The 21,034-nt window shown below is 36.3% G+C and overlaps 1 protein-coding gene across 1 annotated transcript; it reads left to right on the top strand.

Moving 5' to 3' along the window:
* Positions 1 to 201: 201 nt before the first annotated feature.
* On the top strand, positions 202 to 6,853 carry TCHHL1 (trichohyalin like 1). The gene is made up of 3 exons (XM_003769975.2): positions 202 to 237; positions 2,185 to 2,342; positions 3,026 to 6,853. Exons 2-3 carry the CDS (start codon positions 2,205 to 2,207, stop codon positions 5,441 to 5,443), a joined length of 2,556 nt encoding a protein of 851 aa, XP_003770023.1. The 5' UTR covers positions 202 to 237; positions 2,185 to 2,204; the 3' UTR covers positions 5,444 to 6,853.
* Positions 6,854 to 21,034: the final 14,181 nt, after the last annotated feature.

The following is a 21,034-nucleotide window of genomic DNA, read 5'->3' as shown; positions in this document are numbered from 1 at the left end:
AATCTAACTGAAGCATCATGTAAAAGGAATTGGGAAACTGGCCAGCCTGGCTACAGGAAAGGAAGGGGAGGGAGGAGGGCTGGGCTTGGCTGATGATGAATCAAGTCATCAGACCCAGAGGGTGTCTCCTTCCTATCTCCCATATGCAATTAGTGACTGAATAAAAGGTTACAGGTGTCCAGCCATCAGTCCACCAACGGCTGCCCCACACACCACTTCCTCCTGTTGGTGAAGGAGGTGAGTTTCAACTCTTTTCTACTGGGAAGGGGGGAGAGGAGAGAATTTAAACATCCTAAGTGCATTACTTTTATGCACACAAAAAAAAAAACTATGGGGAAAATCTTAGAAAATATGTCTTTATTACTCATACTAAGCGGATGAGTGCCACGGTTGAAGTATATACAATAATAATTATAGTAAAAAATAGTAACAATGATGAGCTGTATTACATTTATTTAATTTTTCATAGTCACTGAAAGTTTTAGAAATATTATTCCTTCATTTGATCTACATAAGAACCCTATGAGAAAAGTAATATAATTATTATTTCTGGTTTATAAACAAGAAAATTGAAGTAGAGAAGAAACAAGATTTGCCAGGATCTTCCCTGGTTCATAAAAGACATTTCCAGAGCTCAGACATGAGTCTTCTGATGTCAATCACACTGCTCTTTCCAGTACTCCTTTGGGCCTTTTTAGCTTCAAAAAGTTATTTTTAATTATTTGGCTGACACAAGTACAAATACTTAGTAGAACAAGTTGAACAACTTTGTTTCCCATGCAGATAAAAATTTTTAGATTAAAGCCATTTAAATGATAGTTGGACATGGGGCAAGAATGACTCAAGGGCTAGGAAGGGCCCTGTTTGATCAGCAGGTGATTTATCACAATGTCTTTGAAAGACTATCAGGTGTTTTCTGAAACAACAGCCTCAAGTCGTTTCTTTGATGCTCCCCTTGACCTGGGAGGCTTAAATCATTGATGCTAAAATCCATGTTTTTCTAGCTATATTCAAAAAGTGCCTTCTCTGTAAAAGATAACTATCTCATGAAGCCAGAAGCTCCTTTGGGCAGGAAGTCTCAGTCTGGAGAGGAAAGATCTTTATTCTTCTCTTAAATCATTATCCCTGATCTTATCAGTCAAATGCAAAAGCATGTTGAGAACTTTAAAGTGTCATGTAACTATTAGCAGTTAGTCATCTTTCATTGAAGAGGTGGTATGGTACTGCAGAGGGATCATGGACAAGGCCCTGAGGCCCCAGATGGGACCCAGTGTGGCTTGAACCAGATTAAAATGTAACTAGGAAATATTTCACAAAAATTGTTAAAAAAATAAGATAAAACATAAATGATATTTTAAAACTGAGTCCAAATATAACCCACAGGGATGCTAATGTACTTTTTAATGTTCCTTAGTTCTACTTGAGTTTGAAACGCTTTGTGTAGGAGATAGAACATTAGACCTACACCAGAAAGACCTGGGTTAGAAATCTACTTCTGCCACTGTATGACCATAGGCTCTCTGAGCCTCAGTTTCCACATTTGTAAAATGGTGATAGTCCCTATCTCAGGGCAGGTAAGTGGTATGATGGATAGCATCCCAAGTCTGGGACCCTGAGTTAAAATCTGGCCTCAGACACTTTCTAACTATGTGACCCCAGGCAAGTCTCATCTGTAAAATGAGCTAGCAAAAGAAATGTCAAACCACTGCAGTACAACTGCCAAGAAAACTCCAAATGAGGTCTCAAAGAGTAAGACAAAACTAAAAAAATCAATGAACACAGAGGCTATTGGGAGAGTTAAATGAGATAAAGGATGTCATGTCTCTGGTCTCTGTGGGAAGGACTACTGAATCTAGGATTATGCACCATACAAGTTCCCTCAAACATCTTAGAGCAGCTTTAATAATTTTAATAAAGCTGCTGCACTAAGACTTTTGGGACACCCTGTATAATTTCATTCATCTATTATACTTCTCTTATCCCCAATGTCTCATACAAGAAGATGGACAATAGGTTCAGTTGTCATGCTTGAACATATTTCTAGGGATTAGAAAAGGGAAGTGGGAGACAGGGTGGGGAGGGGAGCAGGAAGATAAATGACAATTTTGGCATCTCTTAAGGAATCCAACTTGACAAATAGCTGTTATTCTCTCTCCCTCCCCCCCTTTCCTCTCTCTCTCCTAGTTTCTCTTAAACTGGTGAAGATGCCTCAGCTCCTACAAAGTGTCATTTATATCATCGAGACTTTCCAAAACTATGCAAGAGAGGAGGATGATTGTTCAACTCTAAGCTTGGGACAGCTCAGGCAGCTCCTCCTAAGGGAAATTGGAGAATTTCTGAAGGTGAGAACTATTAAAAGCTACAAAAGAAAAAAAACTTGCTCTTTCTTCTCATCCTGGACCAAGGTGAACACTTGTTTAAGATGACATTGATTTCCTCCTAATATACTACTTCTCTTAAATTACCTGTGCATATAGAATCTGAAATATTTTTTGTCAAATCAGTTTTTCACATGGACTTACTTTGTTGATCATATAAATTTTAAAAATATATTTAAAAAAACAGCAATCTGCTACTCTAGATTGTCCATTGTTTCTGGAAGTCAGAGTACCTTTTCAGGGATCCACTAAGTGCCTTTGGTCCAAAACAATCTTTACAATTTAATATATGGTGTAAAAGTTCCTATTTATCTGTACCCTATTTATGATTGTAGATTTGGAGCTGGAAGGGAACGAAGAAGTCATCTAGTCCAATCTCTTCATTTTACAAATGAAGAAAACAAATATCTGAAAGACTGCATGGCCCAAGGTCACCAGAGCAAGTGGTTGATGCAGGATTGGACTAGGGTCCTCTTGTTCCAAATTCGGGGTGATTTCTACATTGTCATTCAATGTCAAATGTCAATTGGAAGCAAAAGATTCTAAATACTTGGAGAAATCCTGGCTATTTCCAGGTGCTTATGTTCATCTGAAAGTTGTGCCAGGCGTATTAATAGATAACTTTTCTTGCTTTTTTCCCCCTATAGCCATTTGATACTCTTACTACAGAAAGCAGCTTAAATGTTCTGGACAGAGAGGACAATGAGACTATCAGCTTCAATGAATTTCTCCTCCTGGTCTTTGACTTGTTGAATATATGTTACCGGGATATACAGTCTTTCTTAAATCTGGAATCTAAAGCAAAATCTGACATAGAGGAGGAATTGTCAGGGGGCATGGAAACATGTGAGACCAATGAAGATTACCAAGAAGAAGCAGAATTAGATCAGGATAAACAGAGACTGACAGATAGTGAATCTCCATCTCTGGTCAACCCCATAGAAAATGTACCAGATACCCTAAGCAAGGAGGACTCTCAGGATGACCTTGAGAATCCCAGATTACTGGAAAGAGAAATTGAACGCGACTACACTAAAAATAAGTACCAAAGTGAAGGAGATCATCAGAGCCAAGAAAGAGGCCAAGTCCAGGCAAGAGGAGGTGATGGAGTTTCACTTGAAGAAAAAGAGCTACCAAAGGAATTTGTGAAGAGAACCTGTTCTCAAAAGGATGAGAAGATTGTAAGTGAGGAACATGAAGTACCCAGACAGCAAGATGACGCAAACACAGGGGATCAGCCATCAGAGCAGGAAGGGGAGCAAAATGTGGAGATTCTGAGTGAACAAAGGGCCCAGACAACATCTGAGAGTCAGGAGGGGGCCATCATAAAGGATGCTGAGGAACACACTGAGACACAAAAACCATCATCCCAAGAGAATCAGGAGAAAGAATCAGAAACAGCTGACCTACCCACAGAAAAGGCTGAGGAAAAACTATCAGATACCAAGAGATTATCAGAATTCAGTGATGATGATAGAACTCCAGATATCCAAGAACCACTAGAACAAGAAAGAGAATATGAAACTCAAGACATAGTAGTTAAAGGCAATAACAGTAGAGTCCCAGAGATAGAAGTACTTATAGATGAAAGGAAAGGGAAGAGAAAACTGAAAAACTTAGAAACAGTAGGGAAAAAAGAAAATGAGAAAGGCAATCAAATGGAAATATTCACAGAACAGGAGTCTGATGGAAAAGAAAAGCAACTTGAGGGACTAGCAGAAGAAGGGGACATTAGAAAAGACTCTGAAACCCCAGATTCAAAAGCAGATAATCAAAACCACCCCGAATGCAAAGGACCAGCAGCCTCAGAGGAGGAAGTCACAGTTTCTAAAATAAGTGAACAAGAATTCTCAGGGGACAATAGGAGTGCCTCTGCAGCAGAGAAGATACCAGAAACAAAAGACAGAGTGCAAGGATCAGGACCACAGGATGACCAGTCTGGAGAAGGAGATGAGAAAATCACTCAGACTCTGGATCAATCAACTGAGCAATATGATGGAAACAAGGTACAGAGTCAGAATGATGGGACAATCTCTGAAACATGCAATAATCCAGAAGAAGATGAGAGTGGCTCAGAGTTAAAGGACCTGCCTGCACAAAGGAACTGCCAGAGTCAAGTGGATGCCCAGGAACTGCCTGATCAAGAAGATGGCAAGAATACTCAGGAATCTCCAGTACTAAGTGACAAAAGTAGAACCCCAGAAACAGAAGTACCAATAGCTAGAGAAGATGAAAACAACGCAGAAGAACAGCTGGCTGAAGAAAAAGAAAAGAAATCATCAGTGCCTAAAACACCAGCCATGATTGAGGAGTCTGTGAGTCAGCCAGCATCTCAGGAATCCATGAAACAAAATGTAATAGAGATCACAGATCCCATAGATGATGAATATAAGCAGCTTTCCATAGTACAACAATCAGAGAAAGAATACTATGGGAAAGATCCAGAGGCTCATGACCCAGACACAGAAGAAAAAGGGGAAGAGTCTGAAAGCCAGGAAGTCCCATTAGAAGGTCAGGACCTAGAAATGCAAGATCTTACCATGGATTCAAGTTCTGATACCCTGAATCCAATGGCAAAGGAAGACCAGAGCCCCCAGAGACAAGCAGGAGAAGTGAGTGAACAACAACATGTGATGAATAAAGAGGAGGATTCTTTACCAAGGCTCTCAGAGCAGATAGACAGGAAATCCAGAGACACAGAGCTTTGTTTGTCCTCAGGAGATGAGATAGATTCCAAACTAGTAGTTGAAAATTTACAGAAGATATCTGCCCAACCTGATCTCCCAGCCCCAGAACAGGACGTAAGTCAAACTGATACATCTCAGGCCTGTGGAACTGAGTTAAGAGTTGAGAGAGAATCTCAGAGGAGTAAGACCTCTGAGTTCCCAGTCCTCCTCCATCCACTCTGTGATTACAGACAAGAGCCAAGGCATCAAGTAGAGGATCCTGAGCCTGATGAAGAATATGTCAACCAGCAAGAGATCCTAATATATCAGTCACAGGAAGATGACCAGATTCAGCAAGAAGAGCAACAAGAAATAGATGGCAGCTCTCTAAAATGCTGATTATCATTGGAGAGAAGTAGTCGATGTGACCTTTGCTTATCAAAAACTCACTCACCACTCATTCCCAGAACACACAAACACTTCATCGTCACCCCCATTATCATCATCATCATTATCATCATCATCATCATCACCATTATCATTATCACCTTTTAAGTCCCCATTCTGAATTTTTACAAAACCAAACATTAATCATTTAGCCTTGGGAGTTACCACCAAAAATACAACTTGCAACCAATTAGTCAGGTTTTTTTTTTATCTAGAATATAACAGAGTAAACCACAATGGACTTTGGTCATTTGGGCATCTTCTCTGGAGATTCTTTTCCACTAAAAATTTTGAAGTTCTCCCCTAGAACTTTTCCTTTTTCTTCTTACATCAGATAACAGTTTCTTCAAATCATAGATTTTCAAGTTATTTAATCCTAGGGTTTTTAATGATGACAGTGGGGAAAGTAGTCTCTGAACTATTATTTTACAACTAAAGTATGCTATTCATTCATGAACATAGAAAAGTTGTTCTAATAGAATTTCCTAATTCATTCTAAAATTCCATAACTCAGTGGAAATGAGTCTGATTTTGGAGTCAGATAATTTGTTTCAATCTCTACTCAGTGACTAACTGACCTTAGTCAAGCTATTTAACTTTTCTGGACTTTAGTTTCCTCATCTGAAAAATGGGCTGGGTGATTAATGTGCCAACTTTAAATCTACTCTCCTAGGTATCCCAGATATTAGTGCTAAATAATACATTTCATTATTCTCCATCACCAAATTAACTGTTTAATGACATTACTCTTGGCTTTGGGAGGCAGGTATGACAAGTCACCTGAGTAACCTACTTTATAGACATTGGCAAAAAAAAAAAATTAAGGATGTGAGAGAAATGAAAGAGTATTTCATGCATGCCCAGTTCTTACTGTAATCCTACATAAAATAGTGCTCCTATTTGTTGTTTCTTTTTGCCCAAACCTGTGAGTTCCCAGTGAGGAAATTCCTTCTACCAATACTGCAATTTAAAACATTGTCCGGATTAAACATTTGCCTAAGATTATACAGTCAGTCAGTCTATGTGAGTCTTGAAATTGGTCTCCTTGACTTGAAGGTCAGCTTATTCTGCATTATGCCATAGTCTCTCTAGTCTTTTAGTCCTGGTCTTTCTTGTTCAGAATACTGTATGAAAATTGAAAATAAAGTCTATTGCTGATCAATTCCTTTTTTTAGTTGATTTTCCCTTCAGTTCCTCCCTTGCAAACATCAAGAGAAAAACAATCATTCATGGTTACTAAGAATTATAGATGATTACATTTAAGGATGATGAGCTCTGTCTGAGCTATCTGTCATGATTTAGGGAGAGGTCCTCAGAACCCTTTTCTCTGACCTGATACTTAAATCCAGATTCAAAAAAATAAAGAAAAATATATATGCATGATTATTTATTGGCATAAATTCAAACATCATCAAAAAAGCTGGCAAATCTGTCCCTCTATATTTTGAAAAAGCATCCTTTGTCAAAATAACAAAATTTATTAAGCATCTCTAAGTACCACATGCAGAAAATCACTAGAAATACAAAGAAAGGGGAAAACTTAGGATCTAATATTGAAAACATATCCCAAGATTTCAAATGTTGTTGACAGAAAATTATGGTTTTATTGCTATAAATAGAAGGAAGAAGGCATGCATATTGGGAGAAGTTGAGCAAGCTTTCTCCATAATGCTATGTTCTATTCTAGGCATGCTAGATTGCCTGGGTCTCTAATTAGTCACTTCAGTAATTCTGGTATTCTTATACATTGGAGATTACATTGAATCTATGATTTTATTTCCTCCACCAACTCCTCTTTAACTTACAGTGCTAGAGAATTACTTAAAACTCTAAGAGATCAAGTGACTTGCCAATGGGCATCCAGTGGGTGTAAGAGGAAGAATTTGAATTCAGGTCTTCCTGAGTTCACATCCAACTCCATAATGATGATTAGTGCTTAGGGATCCTAAAATCACCTTCACAAAGGCATCATGGAGAAATTGAGATTAAACTAAAACTTTTATATCCCTAGCTTGGTGCTCTACACACAGTAGATGCTTAATAAATGCTTGTTTAATTAAAAAATAAAATAAAATAAAATCACCCTCACACATTTTTCTGTAATGGTTAGGACCTTACTAGATAATCATATCACTCTTAAGGATACATTATTGTATCTTAACTCTAGGAAGTAACCTTTGAATTCTCTAAAAATTAAACCAGTTAAATGTAACACATATTATGGAGGAGTTTGGATTTGTTGCATAGTTTTAAAAAAATAATGGTTTTAGATATTTTAATTATAATGTTAAATGTTATCATATATGATTTCTTCACTGAGTAAGTCTGCATAGTAAAAGTTAAGTGACATCCTCATTTACATACTAGTAAATGTCAGGAGTAGGAACCAAAAGATGGGGGCCTAGTCCCAGGCTGCCATTTTCCAACTATATGATTTTGATCAAATCCCTGTTACTGTTAAGATGATTTGGGGTATATAGGCTGTTCAGGAAAACCAGCACTTGTAGCTTGAGGTCTTGCTGAATCCTGTTCAGTGCTGCTTATCCATCGTAATGTTCACCTCTCACCCAGTTCTCACCTGTGCCTCCAAGAAGGTATAGCATGCACAACAGCCACACCCCAGTAAAACTATCTCTGCAGATAGATTAAACGAAGTTAAGGGTAACTGATAAGCCTCAAACCTGTCAGTGAGTTAGGGGATCTCTACCCCCAGCATGAGAAATCATCCTCCCACGGAATGGGTGGATGATAACAATTTGTTCTAATGGCCATAAAGGTGGCTGAAATAGATACTGTGGAACTACTTAGAGCTTGGCAAGACACCAATCATTACATTCCAGGCCATGGCCAGTCATCTTGACTTTTGTCTTGCCTCTGAACTTTGACAATTCTGGGAGAGAGTGAGGCTAATGACTGTGCAAATCTGCCCCTCGTGAATCCAATTGCAGTCACCTGATCATGTCATTGGGCTCTTAGCAAACAAGAACAACTTTCAAGGTTCCCATCCTTCCTGGATCACAGCTTAGACTCTCTTAAATTATTGCAATAGAAATAGAAAATTCTGTATGACTTTTCTTCACAGTTGACTTTTCCCAAAGTTCCAGTCTCTTTACACTTTATTCTTCACATTCTAAGCTCCAACAACACTAAGCTTCTTAATGTTTCTAAAACACATTTTCTATCTTCTATTTCAATGGCTTTTCATCAACTGTTCCTAGTAATTGTCCTCCAGACTTCTACCTCCTCACCTCTTTTCTTTTTTTTTAAATGTGAATATTACTTTCTTTTTTTCCAATTACATATAGAGATAATTATCAGCATTAACTTAAGATTGTGGATTTCAAATCTTTCTCTTTCCCTTCCTACATACCCTCCCCAAGATGACAGGCAAGGTGATAGAGGTTATACATGTGCAGTCATGTTAAACAAATTTCCACATTTGTCATATTGTGAAAGAAGAAAAGAACAAAAGGGAGAAAAAAACACGGGACAAAAAAGTGAAAATAACATCAGTTCTTTGTCTGGTGGTAGATAGCATTTTCCATCATGACTATGACCTGTTTTCAAAACTCAACTCAAATCCTATCTTCTGAAAGAGAACTTTATTATCTTCCCATCTCCCAAATGTGTCATCCCTGTGAGATTAACTTTTAGTTACACTGTACTTATCTTGCACATATAAATTTTGGTTGGGGTGGGAGGTCATGTCTTCTCCATTAGAATGCAAGCTTTTTAAAGGCAGAAGTTCTTTTAGCCTGGGGAGGGTATTTGCTTTTCTTTGTATCAGCACTTATCACAAAGACTTGATGATAGCAAATGTTTAATAAATGCTTGTTGATTCATTGACTGAATGAAGGACTTTTATCTTTTCTCCCTCTAAACCTGTTTTGTGTCTAAAACCAAGAAAATTAGGTTAGATAAATTATTTCTAAGAGTCCTTATAGTTCTAAAGTTCCATAGTGTCTTATGTATGTTTTTATATGTTTATGTATGTTTGTATGTGTATTTATATATGTATGTATGTAAATATTTATTTAAAAGGACTTCAAGAAAAGAGCTAAGGGATATGAGGTTGTTTAGTTTAAAGAAGAAAAAACTGATTAATTAATCTAAAGATTACACTTAAATTTCTATAGATGGGAGGGATTTAGATAGAATATAAATTCTATTTCTATCAGCAGAGTGTATATAATTAAGCAATAGATCAGGGAAGAGAAAAAAGAGGAATTTATTAAGCACCTACTATGTGCCAGACACTATCCTAAGTAAACACTTTGACAAATATAATTTAATTTGACTCTCATAACAACTGTGGAAAGTAGAGGCTATTATTGTTCCCATTTTACAGTTGAGGGAAATAAAGCAAAGGTGAGGGAATTTGCTCAGAGTCACATGACCACTCAGAAATTGGTCTGAGGCCAGTTGTGAATTTTGGTCTTTTTAACTCCAGGTCCAGTGTTCCTGCTTATCCACTATACTACCTACTTGCATACCTGGCCAGGTAATCAATGTCCTTAAGGACTTCCTTACCTAGAGTTCTTTCAGTATTAAATAATTGTTAACACCTATTGTGCCCTTGTTAAGAACTCTATGAACGTCTATCCATCAGTTTTAGGGTACTTTTGCTTGGTAGTATGAAAGGAGACAAACTAAGACCTTTCTAGAGGCTCTTTTCTGTTGTTAGACATCTGACCTGCCTTTTTTTTAATTGAAACACTAAATGCAGAGCAGCATTTTCCATTTCTAGCCACTCCAATGTTATGAGACATAAATCAAATGAAAAGTAGTACCTAGAGAATCCTGCTACAAATGTCTCATTTTTAAAACTTGCCAATCCATTTTTCCCATGGGGAAAGGTGGGTTGAGTGAATTCCTGCTGCTAAATAAATGAGAGTCTTAATGAACTCCTTTGTAGCATTTCTTCATCTCCAAAATGAGGCGGTTAGACTGGGTAATAGGTAAACCCTAATATTTTCTACAATCAAAATCATCCAAGATGACAGGTGCTGGCCAATTTCCAAAAATCAATCAAAATCATTTCATGAATGCTTGTTGATTGATATCATTGAACAATTTTTTACATGTTATTGATACTTACCTTGCAGATGATGTTAAATCAAGCAGTCCATCATAACAAAATAATAAATACTAAGTTGTTTCATCAGCAAATATTTTACATTTCTTTGAAAACATTTTCTTTAGGAGTCCTACCAAATTCCTTTTATGACACAGACATGGTACTGATACCTAAACCAGGTAGGTTGAAAACAGAGATGAAAATTACAGACCAATCTCCCTAATGAATATTGATGCTAAAATCCTAAATAAAATATTAGCAAAAAGAGGACAGAAAATCATCCCCAGGATAATACACCATGACCAAGTAGGATTTATACCAGGAATTCAGGGCTGGTTCAATATTAGGAGACTATTAGTACAATTGACCATATCAATAGCCAAATTAACAAAAACCATATGATCATCTCAATAGATGCAGAAAAAGCATTTGATAAATCCAACATCCATTCCTATTAAAAAAAAAAACACTTGAGAATATGTAAATAAATGGACTTTTCCTTAAAATAATCAGTATCATCTATTTAAAACCATCAGTAACCATCATATGTAATGAGGATAAACTGGAACCATTCCCAATAAGATCAGGAGTGAAACAAGATTGCCCACTATCACCATTACTATTCAATATTGTATTAGAAATGCTAGCTTTGGCAATAAGAGTTGAGAAAGAGATTGAAAGAATTATAGTAGGTAATAAGGAAACCAAATTATCACTCTTTGCTGATGATATGATGGTATACTTAGAGAACCCCAGAGAGTCTACTAAAAAGCTATTAGAAATAATCCACACCTTTAACAAAGTTGCAGGATATAAAATAAACCCACATAAGTCATCAACATTCTTATATATTGCTTACAAAATCCAACAGTTAGAATTACAACGAGAAATTCCATTTAAAGTAACTACCAACAGTATAAAATATTTAGGAATCTATCTGCCAAGGGAAATCAGGAACTTTATAAGCAAAACTACAAAACACTTTCCACACAAATAAAATCAGATCTAACCAATTGGAAAAATATTAAATGCTCTTGAATAGGGTGAGCAAATATAGTAAAGATGACAATACTACCTAAACTAATCTATTTATTTAGTTCTATACCAATCAGCCACCCAAAAAAACTATTTTAATGACCTAGGAAAAATAACAAAGTTCATATGAGGAAAAAAAGATCAAAAATTTCAAGGGAAGTAATGAAAAAAAAAAATCAAATGAAGGTGGCCTAGCTGTACCAGATCTAAAATTATATTATAAAGCAGCAGTCACCAAAACCATTTGGTATTGGCTAAGAAAGAGATAAGTTGATCAGTGGAATAGGTTAAGTTCAAAGGACAAAACAGTCAATAACTTTAATAATCTAGTGTTTGACAAACCCAAAGACCTCAGCTTTTGGGATAAGAACTCACTGTTTGACAAAAACTGCTGGGAAAATTGGAAATTAGTATGTCAGAAACTAGGCATTGACCCACACTTAACACTGTACACCAAGATAAGCTCAAAATGGTTTCGTGGCCTAGGCATAAAGAATGAGATTATAAATAAATTAGAAGAACATAGGATAGTTTACCTCTCAGACCAGTGGAAGAGGAAGGAATTTATGACCAAAGAAGTAGAGATCATTATTGATCACAAAATAGAAAATTTTGATTATATCAAATAGAAAAGTTTTTGTACAAACAAAACTAATGCAGACAAGATTAGAAGGGAAGCAATAAACTGGAAAAACATTTTTACTGTCAAAGATTCTGATAAAGGCCTCATTTACATAGTATATAGAGAATTGACTCTACTATATAAGAAACCAAGCCATTTTCCAATTGATAAATGGTCAAAGGCTATGAACAGACAATTCTCAGATGAAGAAACTGAAACTATTTCTAGTCATATGAAAAGATGCTCTAAGTCATTATTAATCAGAGAAATGCAAATTAAGACAACTTTAAGACACTACTACACATCTATCAGATTGGCTAGAATGGCAGGGAAAGATAATGCGGAATGTTGGAGAGGATGTGAGAAAACTGGGACACTGATACATTGTTGGTGGAATTGTGAATACATCCAGCCATTCTGGAGAGCAATTTGGAACTATGCCCAAAAGGTAATCAAACTGAGCATACCCTTTGATCCAGCAGTATTACTACTGGGCTTATATCCCAAAGAGATCTTAAAGAAGGGAAAGGGACCTGTATGTGCAAGAATGTTTGTGGCAGTCCTCTTTGTAGTGGCCAGAAACTGGAAATTGAGTGGATGCCCATCAATTGGAGAATAGACTGGATAAATTGTGGTATATGAATATTATGGAATATTATTGTTTTGTAAGAAATGACCAGCAGGATGATTTCAGAAAGGCCTGGAGAGACTTACATGAACTGATGCTCAGTGAAGTGAGCAGGACCAGGAGATCATTATATATTTCAACAACAATACTATATGATGATCAATTCTGATGGTTGTCGCCCTCTTCAACAATGAGATGAACCAAATCAGTTCCAACAGAACAGTAATGAATTGAACCAACTACATCTAGCGAAAGAACTCTGGGAGATGACTATGAACCACTACATAGAATTCCCAATCCCTTTATTTTTGTCCCCCTGCATTTTTGATTTCCTTCACAGGTTAATTGTACACTATTTCAAAGTCCAATTCTTTTTGTACAGCAAAATAACTGTATGGACATGTATACATATATTGTATTTAATATGTATTGGTCAACCTGCCATCTGGGGGAGGGAGTGGGGGGAAGGAGGGGAAAAATTGGAACAAAAGGTTTTGCAATTGTCAATGCTGAAAAATTACCCATGCATATATCTTGTAAATAAAAAGCTATAATTTAAAAAAACAGAAAATATTTTCTTTAAAAATACTGTTCTTCTATGCTCAAAAAGTTATCAAACTGTGCATACCCTTTGATCCAGCAGTGTTACTATTGGGCTTATATCCCAAAGAGATCTTATAAGAGGGAAAGGGACCCACATATGCACATTTGTGGCAGCCCTCTTTGTAGTGTCAAGAAACTGGAAACTGAATGGATACCCCTCAATTGGAGAATGGCTGAATAAATTGTGGTATTAATGTTATGGAATATTATTGTTCTGTAAGAAATGACCAACAGGATGATTTCAGAAAGGCCTGGAGAGACTTACATGAACTGATGCTGAGTGAAATGAGCAGGACCAGATTATTATACACTTCAACAACGATACTATAAGATGATCAGTTCTTATGGACAGCAGATGAGATGATCTCTTCAACAATGAGATGATCCAAACCAGTTCCAATTGTTCAGTAATGAAGAGAATCAGCTACATTCCAAGAGAGAACTATGGGAAATGAGTGTGGACCACAACATAGCATTTCCACTCTTTCTGTTATTGTTTGCGTGCATTTTTGTTTTCCTTCTCAGGTTTTTTTTTTTTTTACCTTCTTTCTAGATCCAATCTTTCTTGAGCAGCAAGATAACTGTATAAATATGTATACATATATTATATTTAACATATATTTTAACATATTTAACATGTATTAGACTACCTGCCATCTAGGGGAAGGGGTGGGAGGAAGGAGGGGAAAAGTTGGAACAGAAGGTTTTGCAAGGATCAACGCTGAAAAACTACCCATGCATATGTTTTGTAAATAAAAAGCTATAATTAAAAAATAAATAAAAATACTGTTCCTTTAGAATGTTCATTTTAAGGACACTCCTAAAATTTGTCTAGAATAGAGCCTTCTAATTTGAGTTTTTAATTAATTTTTAATTGTCAAAACAAAATTTTCTTCCTCCCACCTTTCCCCTCTCCACACTGAAAATAAAAAAAGGAAAAAGGGTCTTATAAACAGATAAATATAGTCAATCTTATTGAAAAGGACTCTATTTGCATTACAAATAATGTTAGCCTTTCTTAATTCTCCTTAATTTTAGTGCTTTCCTTTAATATTATCTCCAATTTATCCATCACCTATATTTGATTTGTAAATTTCCATTTAGATTGAGGGTAAAAAAGGATTTTTATTTGTTGTTACTACTATTTGGAAAAATGGAAATACTAATGATATCTGAGATAGTGAAGAAAGAATAAGATGATATTGTGATGATAAAATGAGTCTAAAATGAGATAATATTTGTAAATCAATTAGCACAGTGCCTGACATATAGAAAGTGCTTGATAAAAACTTGTTCTCTCTCATTGTCTCTGTTTCTGTCTCTGTCTCTCTCTGTCTCTGTCTCTCTCTCTCTCTGGGTCTCTCTTCCTCTGACTCTAACTCTCTGTGTCCATTTGTGTCTTTATATGTGTGTATCTCTACTCTTTCTCTGTCTTCCTCTATATCTTTGTCTCTCTGTCTCTGAACATGGCTTTCAGGTAGTCCTATGATTGATTCTTAAATTATCTCTACTTGATCTGGAGATCATCTTTTTACTGATTCTGTCTTTTTTCCCTTCGTAAAATGCAGCTATTTCAAGCGCATTTGATGAGTTATTACTATTGCTTCTTTTACCTCATCACTGTATCAGAGATCATGGGAGATAGCAGACATAACATAACATCCTCCAATTCAATTAAACAAACTTATCACCCATTTACTACATGTAACATACTACACTCAGATTTTTACCTTTAGTATAAAGATAAAAATAGAACATTCTCTATCCTCAAGAAGCTTATATTCTAATGGGGAAGATCCAAGATGTACAAAGAAAAGTAGATATACATATGCAAAGTTATACAATGTAATTTCTAGGGGGACAGCACTAAGAACTGGATAAAATTAAAATGGTTTCATGTAGGAAGATATATCAGAGATAGTCTTTGAAGGAAACTAGGGACTCTGTGAGGCAAAAGTGAGGAGAGACTACATTCCAAATATGGTGGATCATCTAAGAAAAGTTATAGAGACAAGAGATAAAATGTCACATTCAGGAGACACTTAGCAAGACAATTTAATTAGAACATACAGTATGGCAGGCTGAACAATATGAAATGGTCCTGAAAGGTTGGCTGGAAACAGATTGCGTCATAAAGTATACATTAGCGGTAGCAGGTACACTAGAAATCAGCCAGTCCAAAACCTCATTTTATAAATGAGAGAACTGAAACCTAGAGAGATGAAATGGTGTGAACAAAATAGCAAAGTAGCAAAGGGGCAGATGTAGATTTGAACTCAGTTCCTCCAACCCCAAATTCAGTCTTCTTACATGACTCAAAAAGGTAAGGGATAGTAGCCATTTAACTCAGAAGACTCACACCAAACTAAGTTCTATTTATTTTCTGTATATCACAAAAAATCAAGAATGGCTCTGAGTACATTAGGTGGACTAGCTATGATGAACTCATGAGAGACAAGAGCAAGACAGGAAGGACGAGGTTCGAGGGAGCATAGTCATCAGTGAGATCAGAAATGTCATTTTAATATTTGAATGAGGTTAGTTGAGAGTTCTGTTTTTTCTGACCAAAGAGCATGACTGAGCTGAGTCAGAATATCATCAGGACATCTGAGTTCACAATAGGCCCCAATGCTTTGTTACATAGTTACACCCCTTCCTAGTTGTAATGATATTTGGGGGAATCTTAAATTTGTGTAATTATTGACCCAAAGACATTTTAAGAAGCCTCATTCACCTGGAAAAAATGCTTCATGTTGAAACAGTGCTTAACCCCATAATAACAGGAACACCTGGGATTTACATAACACTTTTTTTTCAGATCAGCTCAAACCACATCATAAGTTCCTATTTCTTTTAACCTCCCAATATCCCTATGAGGAAATTAAGATGAAGATCTGTGATTATCCCCTATTTTGCTGTTGAAGGTACTGAGGTAATGAAAGATTATGAAATTTGCATATGAGCATTCAGCAGAGCAGAAGCAAATATGAATTAGTAATCTCCCCTTCCTCCTATAAGTACAGGACAGGAGGTCACTACAGGTGCCACCTTGTCTCAGTAAGGGGACAAAAAGTATTTTCAGAGGGCTCAGCATCAGAAACCATCACCCAAACCCTCCTTTGCCCAGCTTCTTAAAACTCTTGTTCTCCACCACGAATGACCTCTTGTAACTGAATGTGGGGGCTCACAAAATTATGGTTCATTATCAGTAAATTTTTAATTTCTTTACCTATTTCATAAACCTATATACCTGAGGTCACATAAAAATTTCTTGGGCAAAAAGAGGTCAGGAGCTGAAAAAATTTAACAAGTCCTGTAATTTATGAGTTACCACAAAAGGGAGACAGTTCAAAAAAAAGGCATCTCAATTCAATTAAAACATTTATTAAGTGATGCATACAAAGCACATTGTGGATGGACCCAGAGAGGTAAGGGGTATGGGCTACTTAACTCAGAAGACTCATACCAAACTGAACCCTGCTTAGCATAGTTTAATATCAGCAAATTGGATCCAGTGATAGCAGAGATGACTCCATCACATTTAATCAAAGACAAACTATAATTATTAAACACCTACTGTGTATGTCAGGGCTTCTTAAACTTTTTCTACTCACAATCCAAAAGATATACAAATCAAGCATTTACTGATGATAAATCATAATTTTGTGACCTCCACGTTCAAAGTCACGATCCCATAAAGGTTACACAACCCACAATTTAAGAAGTTTTGGTATAAGGCACGCTGTGCTGGGTGCTAGATGAAATACAAAATTTAAAGAATATATAGAGTTTGCTCACCAAGGCCATAATGAAGAGTTTATTGTTTAGTAGCCAAATGCAAGGCAAATTTTATAAATATGATTTGATACATGCATTTAAGAGGTACAAAGCAAAGTGCAATGTGAGATATGAGAGAGATGGCCATGGCTGAATGAGACAGCTGGAAGAGCTGGTATTTGCTTCAGTTTTTAAGGGATACTTTTCCTCACTAACAATACTCTGGCTCTGATTTTTGTGCTGCTGTATTGCAAAGATTGGAATCATCTCCCACACTCCTAGTTTTCCTCAAAGTTTAATTCAAGCATCAATTTCTCAATGGGACCTTCCTGCATCCTCAGCTGCTATATTCCTCCATCACAAAAAATTACTTTGGGTACAAATATCAAGACAGAGAGAGAGATACATATATACATATACATAAAAATACAAGTATATATGTATACACTTATGTATGTCTATATACATATATGTATATATCTATAGGTACATGTGTGTATAATATGTATGTGTCTTAAATGTGCTTATATGTGGACATATATAATTTATATATTTCTTCCCCCAGTAGAATATAAGCTTTCTTCTTTGCCTTTTGTCTCTTCCCACAGCCCTGCTGAGGGCTACTTAACTGCTTATACAGCTTAGATAAGTCATTAATTAATCAATGAGATGGAAGACCATCAGAATCCTGCCTCTAATTCTTTCAGATCCCCAGGATTGTCTTCTGATCTACTGATAAAACCTAAGAACACCCCTGGGCCTCTCTGTAAGCTCTGCCCTCCCCCTGCACCTCTAAGATTTCAAAGACTTTCTGTCTGCCTTACTGTGAAAGTCCCTTTCAAATGCTGTCTTTCACAATTAGACTGTGATCTCCTTGAGAGCAGGATAATCTCACATTTTCTATTTTTATCCTCAGTGCTTAACAGAGGCCATTGCACCAATGAACACCAATAAATGCTTTTGCACTCATTCATTTAGCTACAATTTCACATTTGTCTATCATATTGTGCCCGTTCACATAGTAGGAGCTTAATAGATGTTTGTTGATTAATGAGTGGGTACAAATTCAATGGGAAGAATAGGGGGGCAATGGAAATTGGAAAGAAAGAGACATGTACTGGGATAGCTGTTTATACTAAAAATCCTTCTAAGAATTTTCTGCAGGAAAGTTAAATTGGAAAGACTAGAGTGACTTCTTAGGGGAAAGCAATTGAAGTGTTTTTCCAGAAGGATAGTTAGAGAGAGAGAGAGAGAGAGAGAGAGAGAGAGAGAGAGAGAGAGAGAAATACCAAGAGACAGAAGCAGAGAAACAAAAAAAATAGAGAGAGACACATAGACAGACAGGACAAGACAGAGATAAACAGAAACAGAGAGAAGCGAGACTACTTGTCTCGCGAGAGATATATGTATCTCTCTCTCTGTCTTGATATTTGTACCCAAAGTAATTTTTTGTGATGGAGGAATATAGCAGCTGAGGATGCAGGAAGGTCCCATTGAGAAGAGAGACAGAGACTACTTGTTAGTGTTATTGTGAAAATCAAAAGAGATAATAATTATAAAGTGCTTAACACAATGTCTATTGGGATGTCTGGCACATTGTAAGTACCATATAAATGTTAGCTATTATTAAAGTAGGCACTATGTAAATATTAACTATTACTGCTATTTTTAGCTGTATGAACTTGGGCAAGTCATTTGACCTCTGCTGATTTCATTTTTCTCAAATGTCAAGTGAGGATAATAACAGCATTTATCTTCCAGGGTTGTTGTGAGAATCAAATAAGTCAATATTTGTACAGCACTTAGCATAGTCTCTGAAACATAGTAGGTGCTATATAAATATTAATTTTCTTCCCTGAAGAGGTTGGCAAGTTTCTTGCCTCAAATTTTCTTCAGCCTCCATTGGCTGGGTTTCTACCATGTTGAGGGGTCCAATGAATAGTGTCCCCATTCCATTTAACTGTTTAAAACATTGGATTTGCTTTTAGAAAAGGATATTTATTTTAAAGATATAAGGAGATGAAATATACAAACATTTCCTTCCAATACCACTTTAGGAACATAACTCTACCACCACCACCACCTTGGTCTTGTGGTGGAAGAGGGAATGTAGAGTTAGGCTCACAGCTTAGTTCAACTCCTACATAACATTACTCCTACCACATTCAAATCCAAAGCCTTTTGGGGGGCTGGAGTCCCTGGCTCTTTCTTCCTCAGAGTTTCATTACTGGGCTGGTTCACAATACCTAAGCTAGATTCCTGAATCCTTACAATTTGAATTGATTAAAAGGTTAAAATCCTAGAACCATCTCTCCAGGCAAAATGGCTTAAGTAAGAAATGAGGTCGTGGGGCCCTCTCCCACCATACCCCATGGTATGAATGAAGGAGTCTTTATCCTTAGATGCTAATATATCAAAAGCTGTAGCATGCATGGATTCAGGCCACTTTAAAGATGATGAGAGTCCTACTAAAAGAACCAATTTTAAAAGGTTGCTCCAAGTCTGATGGTAGATCAGTGTTGAATGTTCATATATATATACCAGTCTTCCAATCACCTAAAAAGTGCTCAACATCTTCTACATGGATGATGGAGTCTTAGCAAATTAAAAGTGTCTGCACATGCACTTCCAGGAATGAAGGAAGGAAGTAAAGAAGGAATAAAGGAAGAGAAGGAAGGAGGGAAGGAAGGAAGGAAAGGAAGGAAAGAACACAAAGATGAAAGAAAGAACAAAAAATGAGAAAGAAATATCATGAAATAGTAAAAGAAAAAAACAAACGTGGGCTGAAATAATCTTTTTCAATTTTATTAAGCATTGTACAAGGTAGTGTATTAGGTTCTGGGAATACAAAGAACAACAACAAAAAAAAAACCATAATAATCCATGCTCCTGAAGAGCATTTATTCATTCAATTGGGAATATATAACTTATTCACAGAGAAGTAAATGCAAAGTTAAAAGTAAACACAAAAAGAAAAAGACAGATAACAAAAAAAAAAAAAAAAAAAAGAAAGAAAGAAAGACAGAAACTCTGAGGAAGAATCTCCAAAATAAGAGCTATAGAAACATAGAGGCAGAGACAGAGACAGAAACATAAAGACAACGAGAACAAATATGAAAAGAAAGAAGCAGAAACAAAAGGGAGAAGGAAAAAAACCCAGAAATTACAGAGAATAACCTAAGCTTTCATCAGACTACATGACCAAGGACAAAAAACCCCAAGGCCCTAGCTAACATTTAGAAGTTCTGAATGCCACAGAGTTATTTACAAAGAGGGTGGAGGTGTAATTTACACAAGGACTATTCTTCTTAAAAGACAGATTTTTAAACCAAGAATGATAATTATTCCCATAACTCTAATTAATTACACTTATAATGGCATTCAAGCTCTAAGTACTTAATGACCACTGCAAGCATGATCACTACAGTCCCTGCCCATTAGACACACAGGGTAACTGGCTTGTCCAGTGGCACACAAATCACACATCAAAGCTAAGAAGTCAGATGTCCCTTCCCCTCCTTCATTAACTCAACAATGCTTTAGCCCTCCTAAGGGGACCCACCTCAGTGTGGGCACGAAAGGGTTTCCTGCTGAAAATTAAAGTAGGTCAAAGATTATTCATCAAATTCCCAAAATTTCCTTCTTAGTTCTCTAACACAAAGTTACCCATAATGGTCTAAATATATAATTTTTATCCCTAAAATTATATTCCTTTAAAATAAAATATATTTACATATATATGTAATGGGCATGTGTATACACACACATATATAACATGTGTATACAATATATTTTGGAAAG

This window comes from Sarcophilus harrisii, chromosome 4 (genome assembly GCF_902635505.1).
Source record: "Sarcophilus harrisii chromosome 4, mSarHar1.11, whole genome shotgun sequence".
Classification (NCBI taxonomy): Eukaryota; Metazoa; Chordata; class Mammalia; order Dasyuromorphia; family Dasyuridae; genus Sarcophilus; species Sarcophilus harrisii.
Note: the sequence above shows the minus strand (reverse complement) of the source record. Positions and strands in the feature narration are given on the sequence as shown.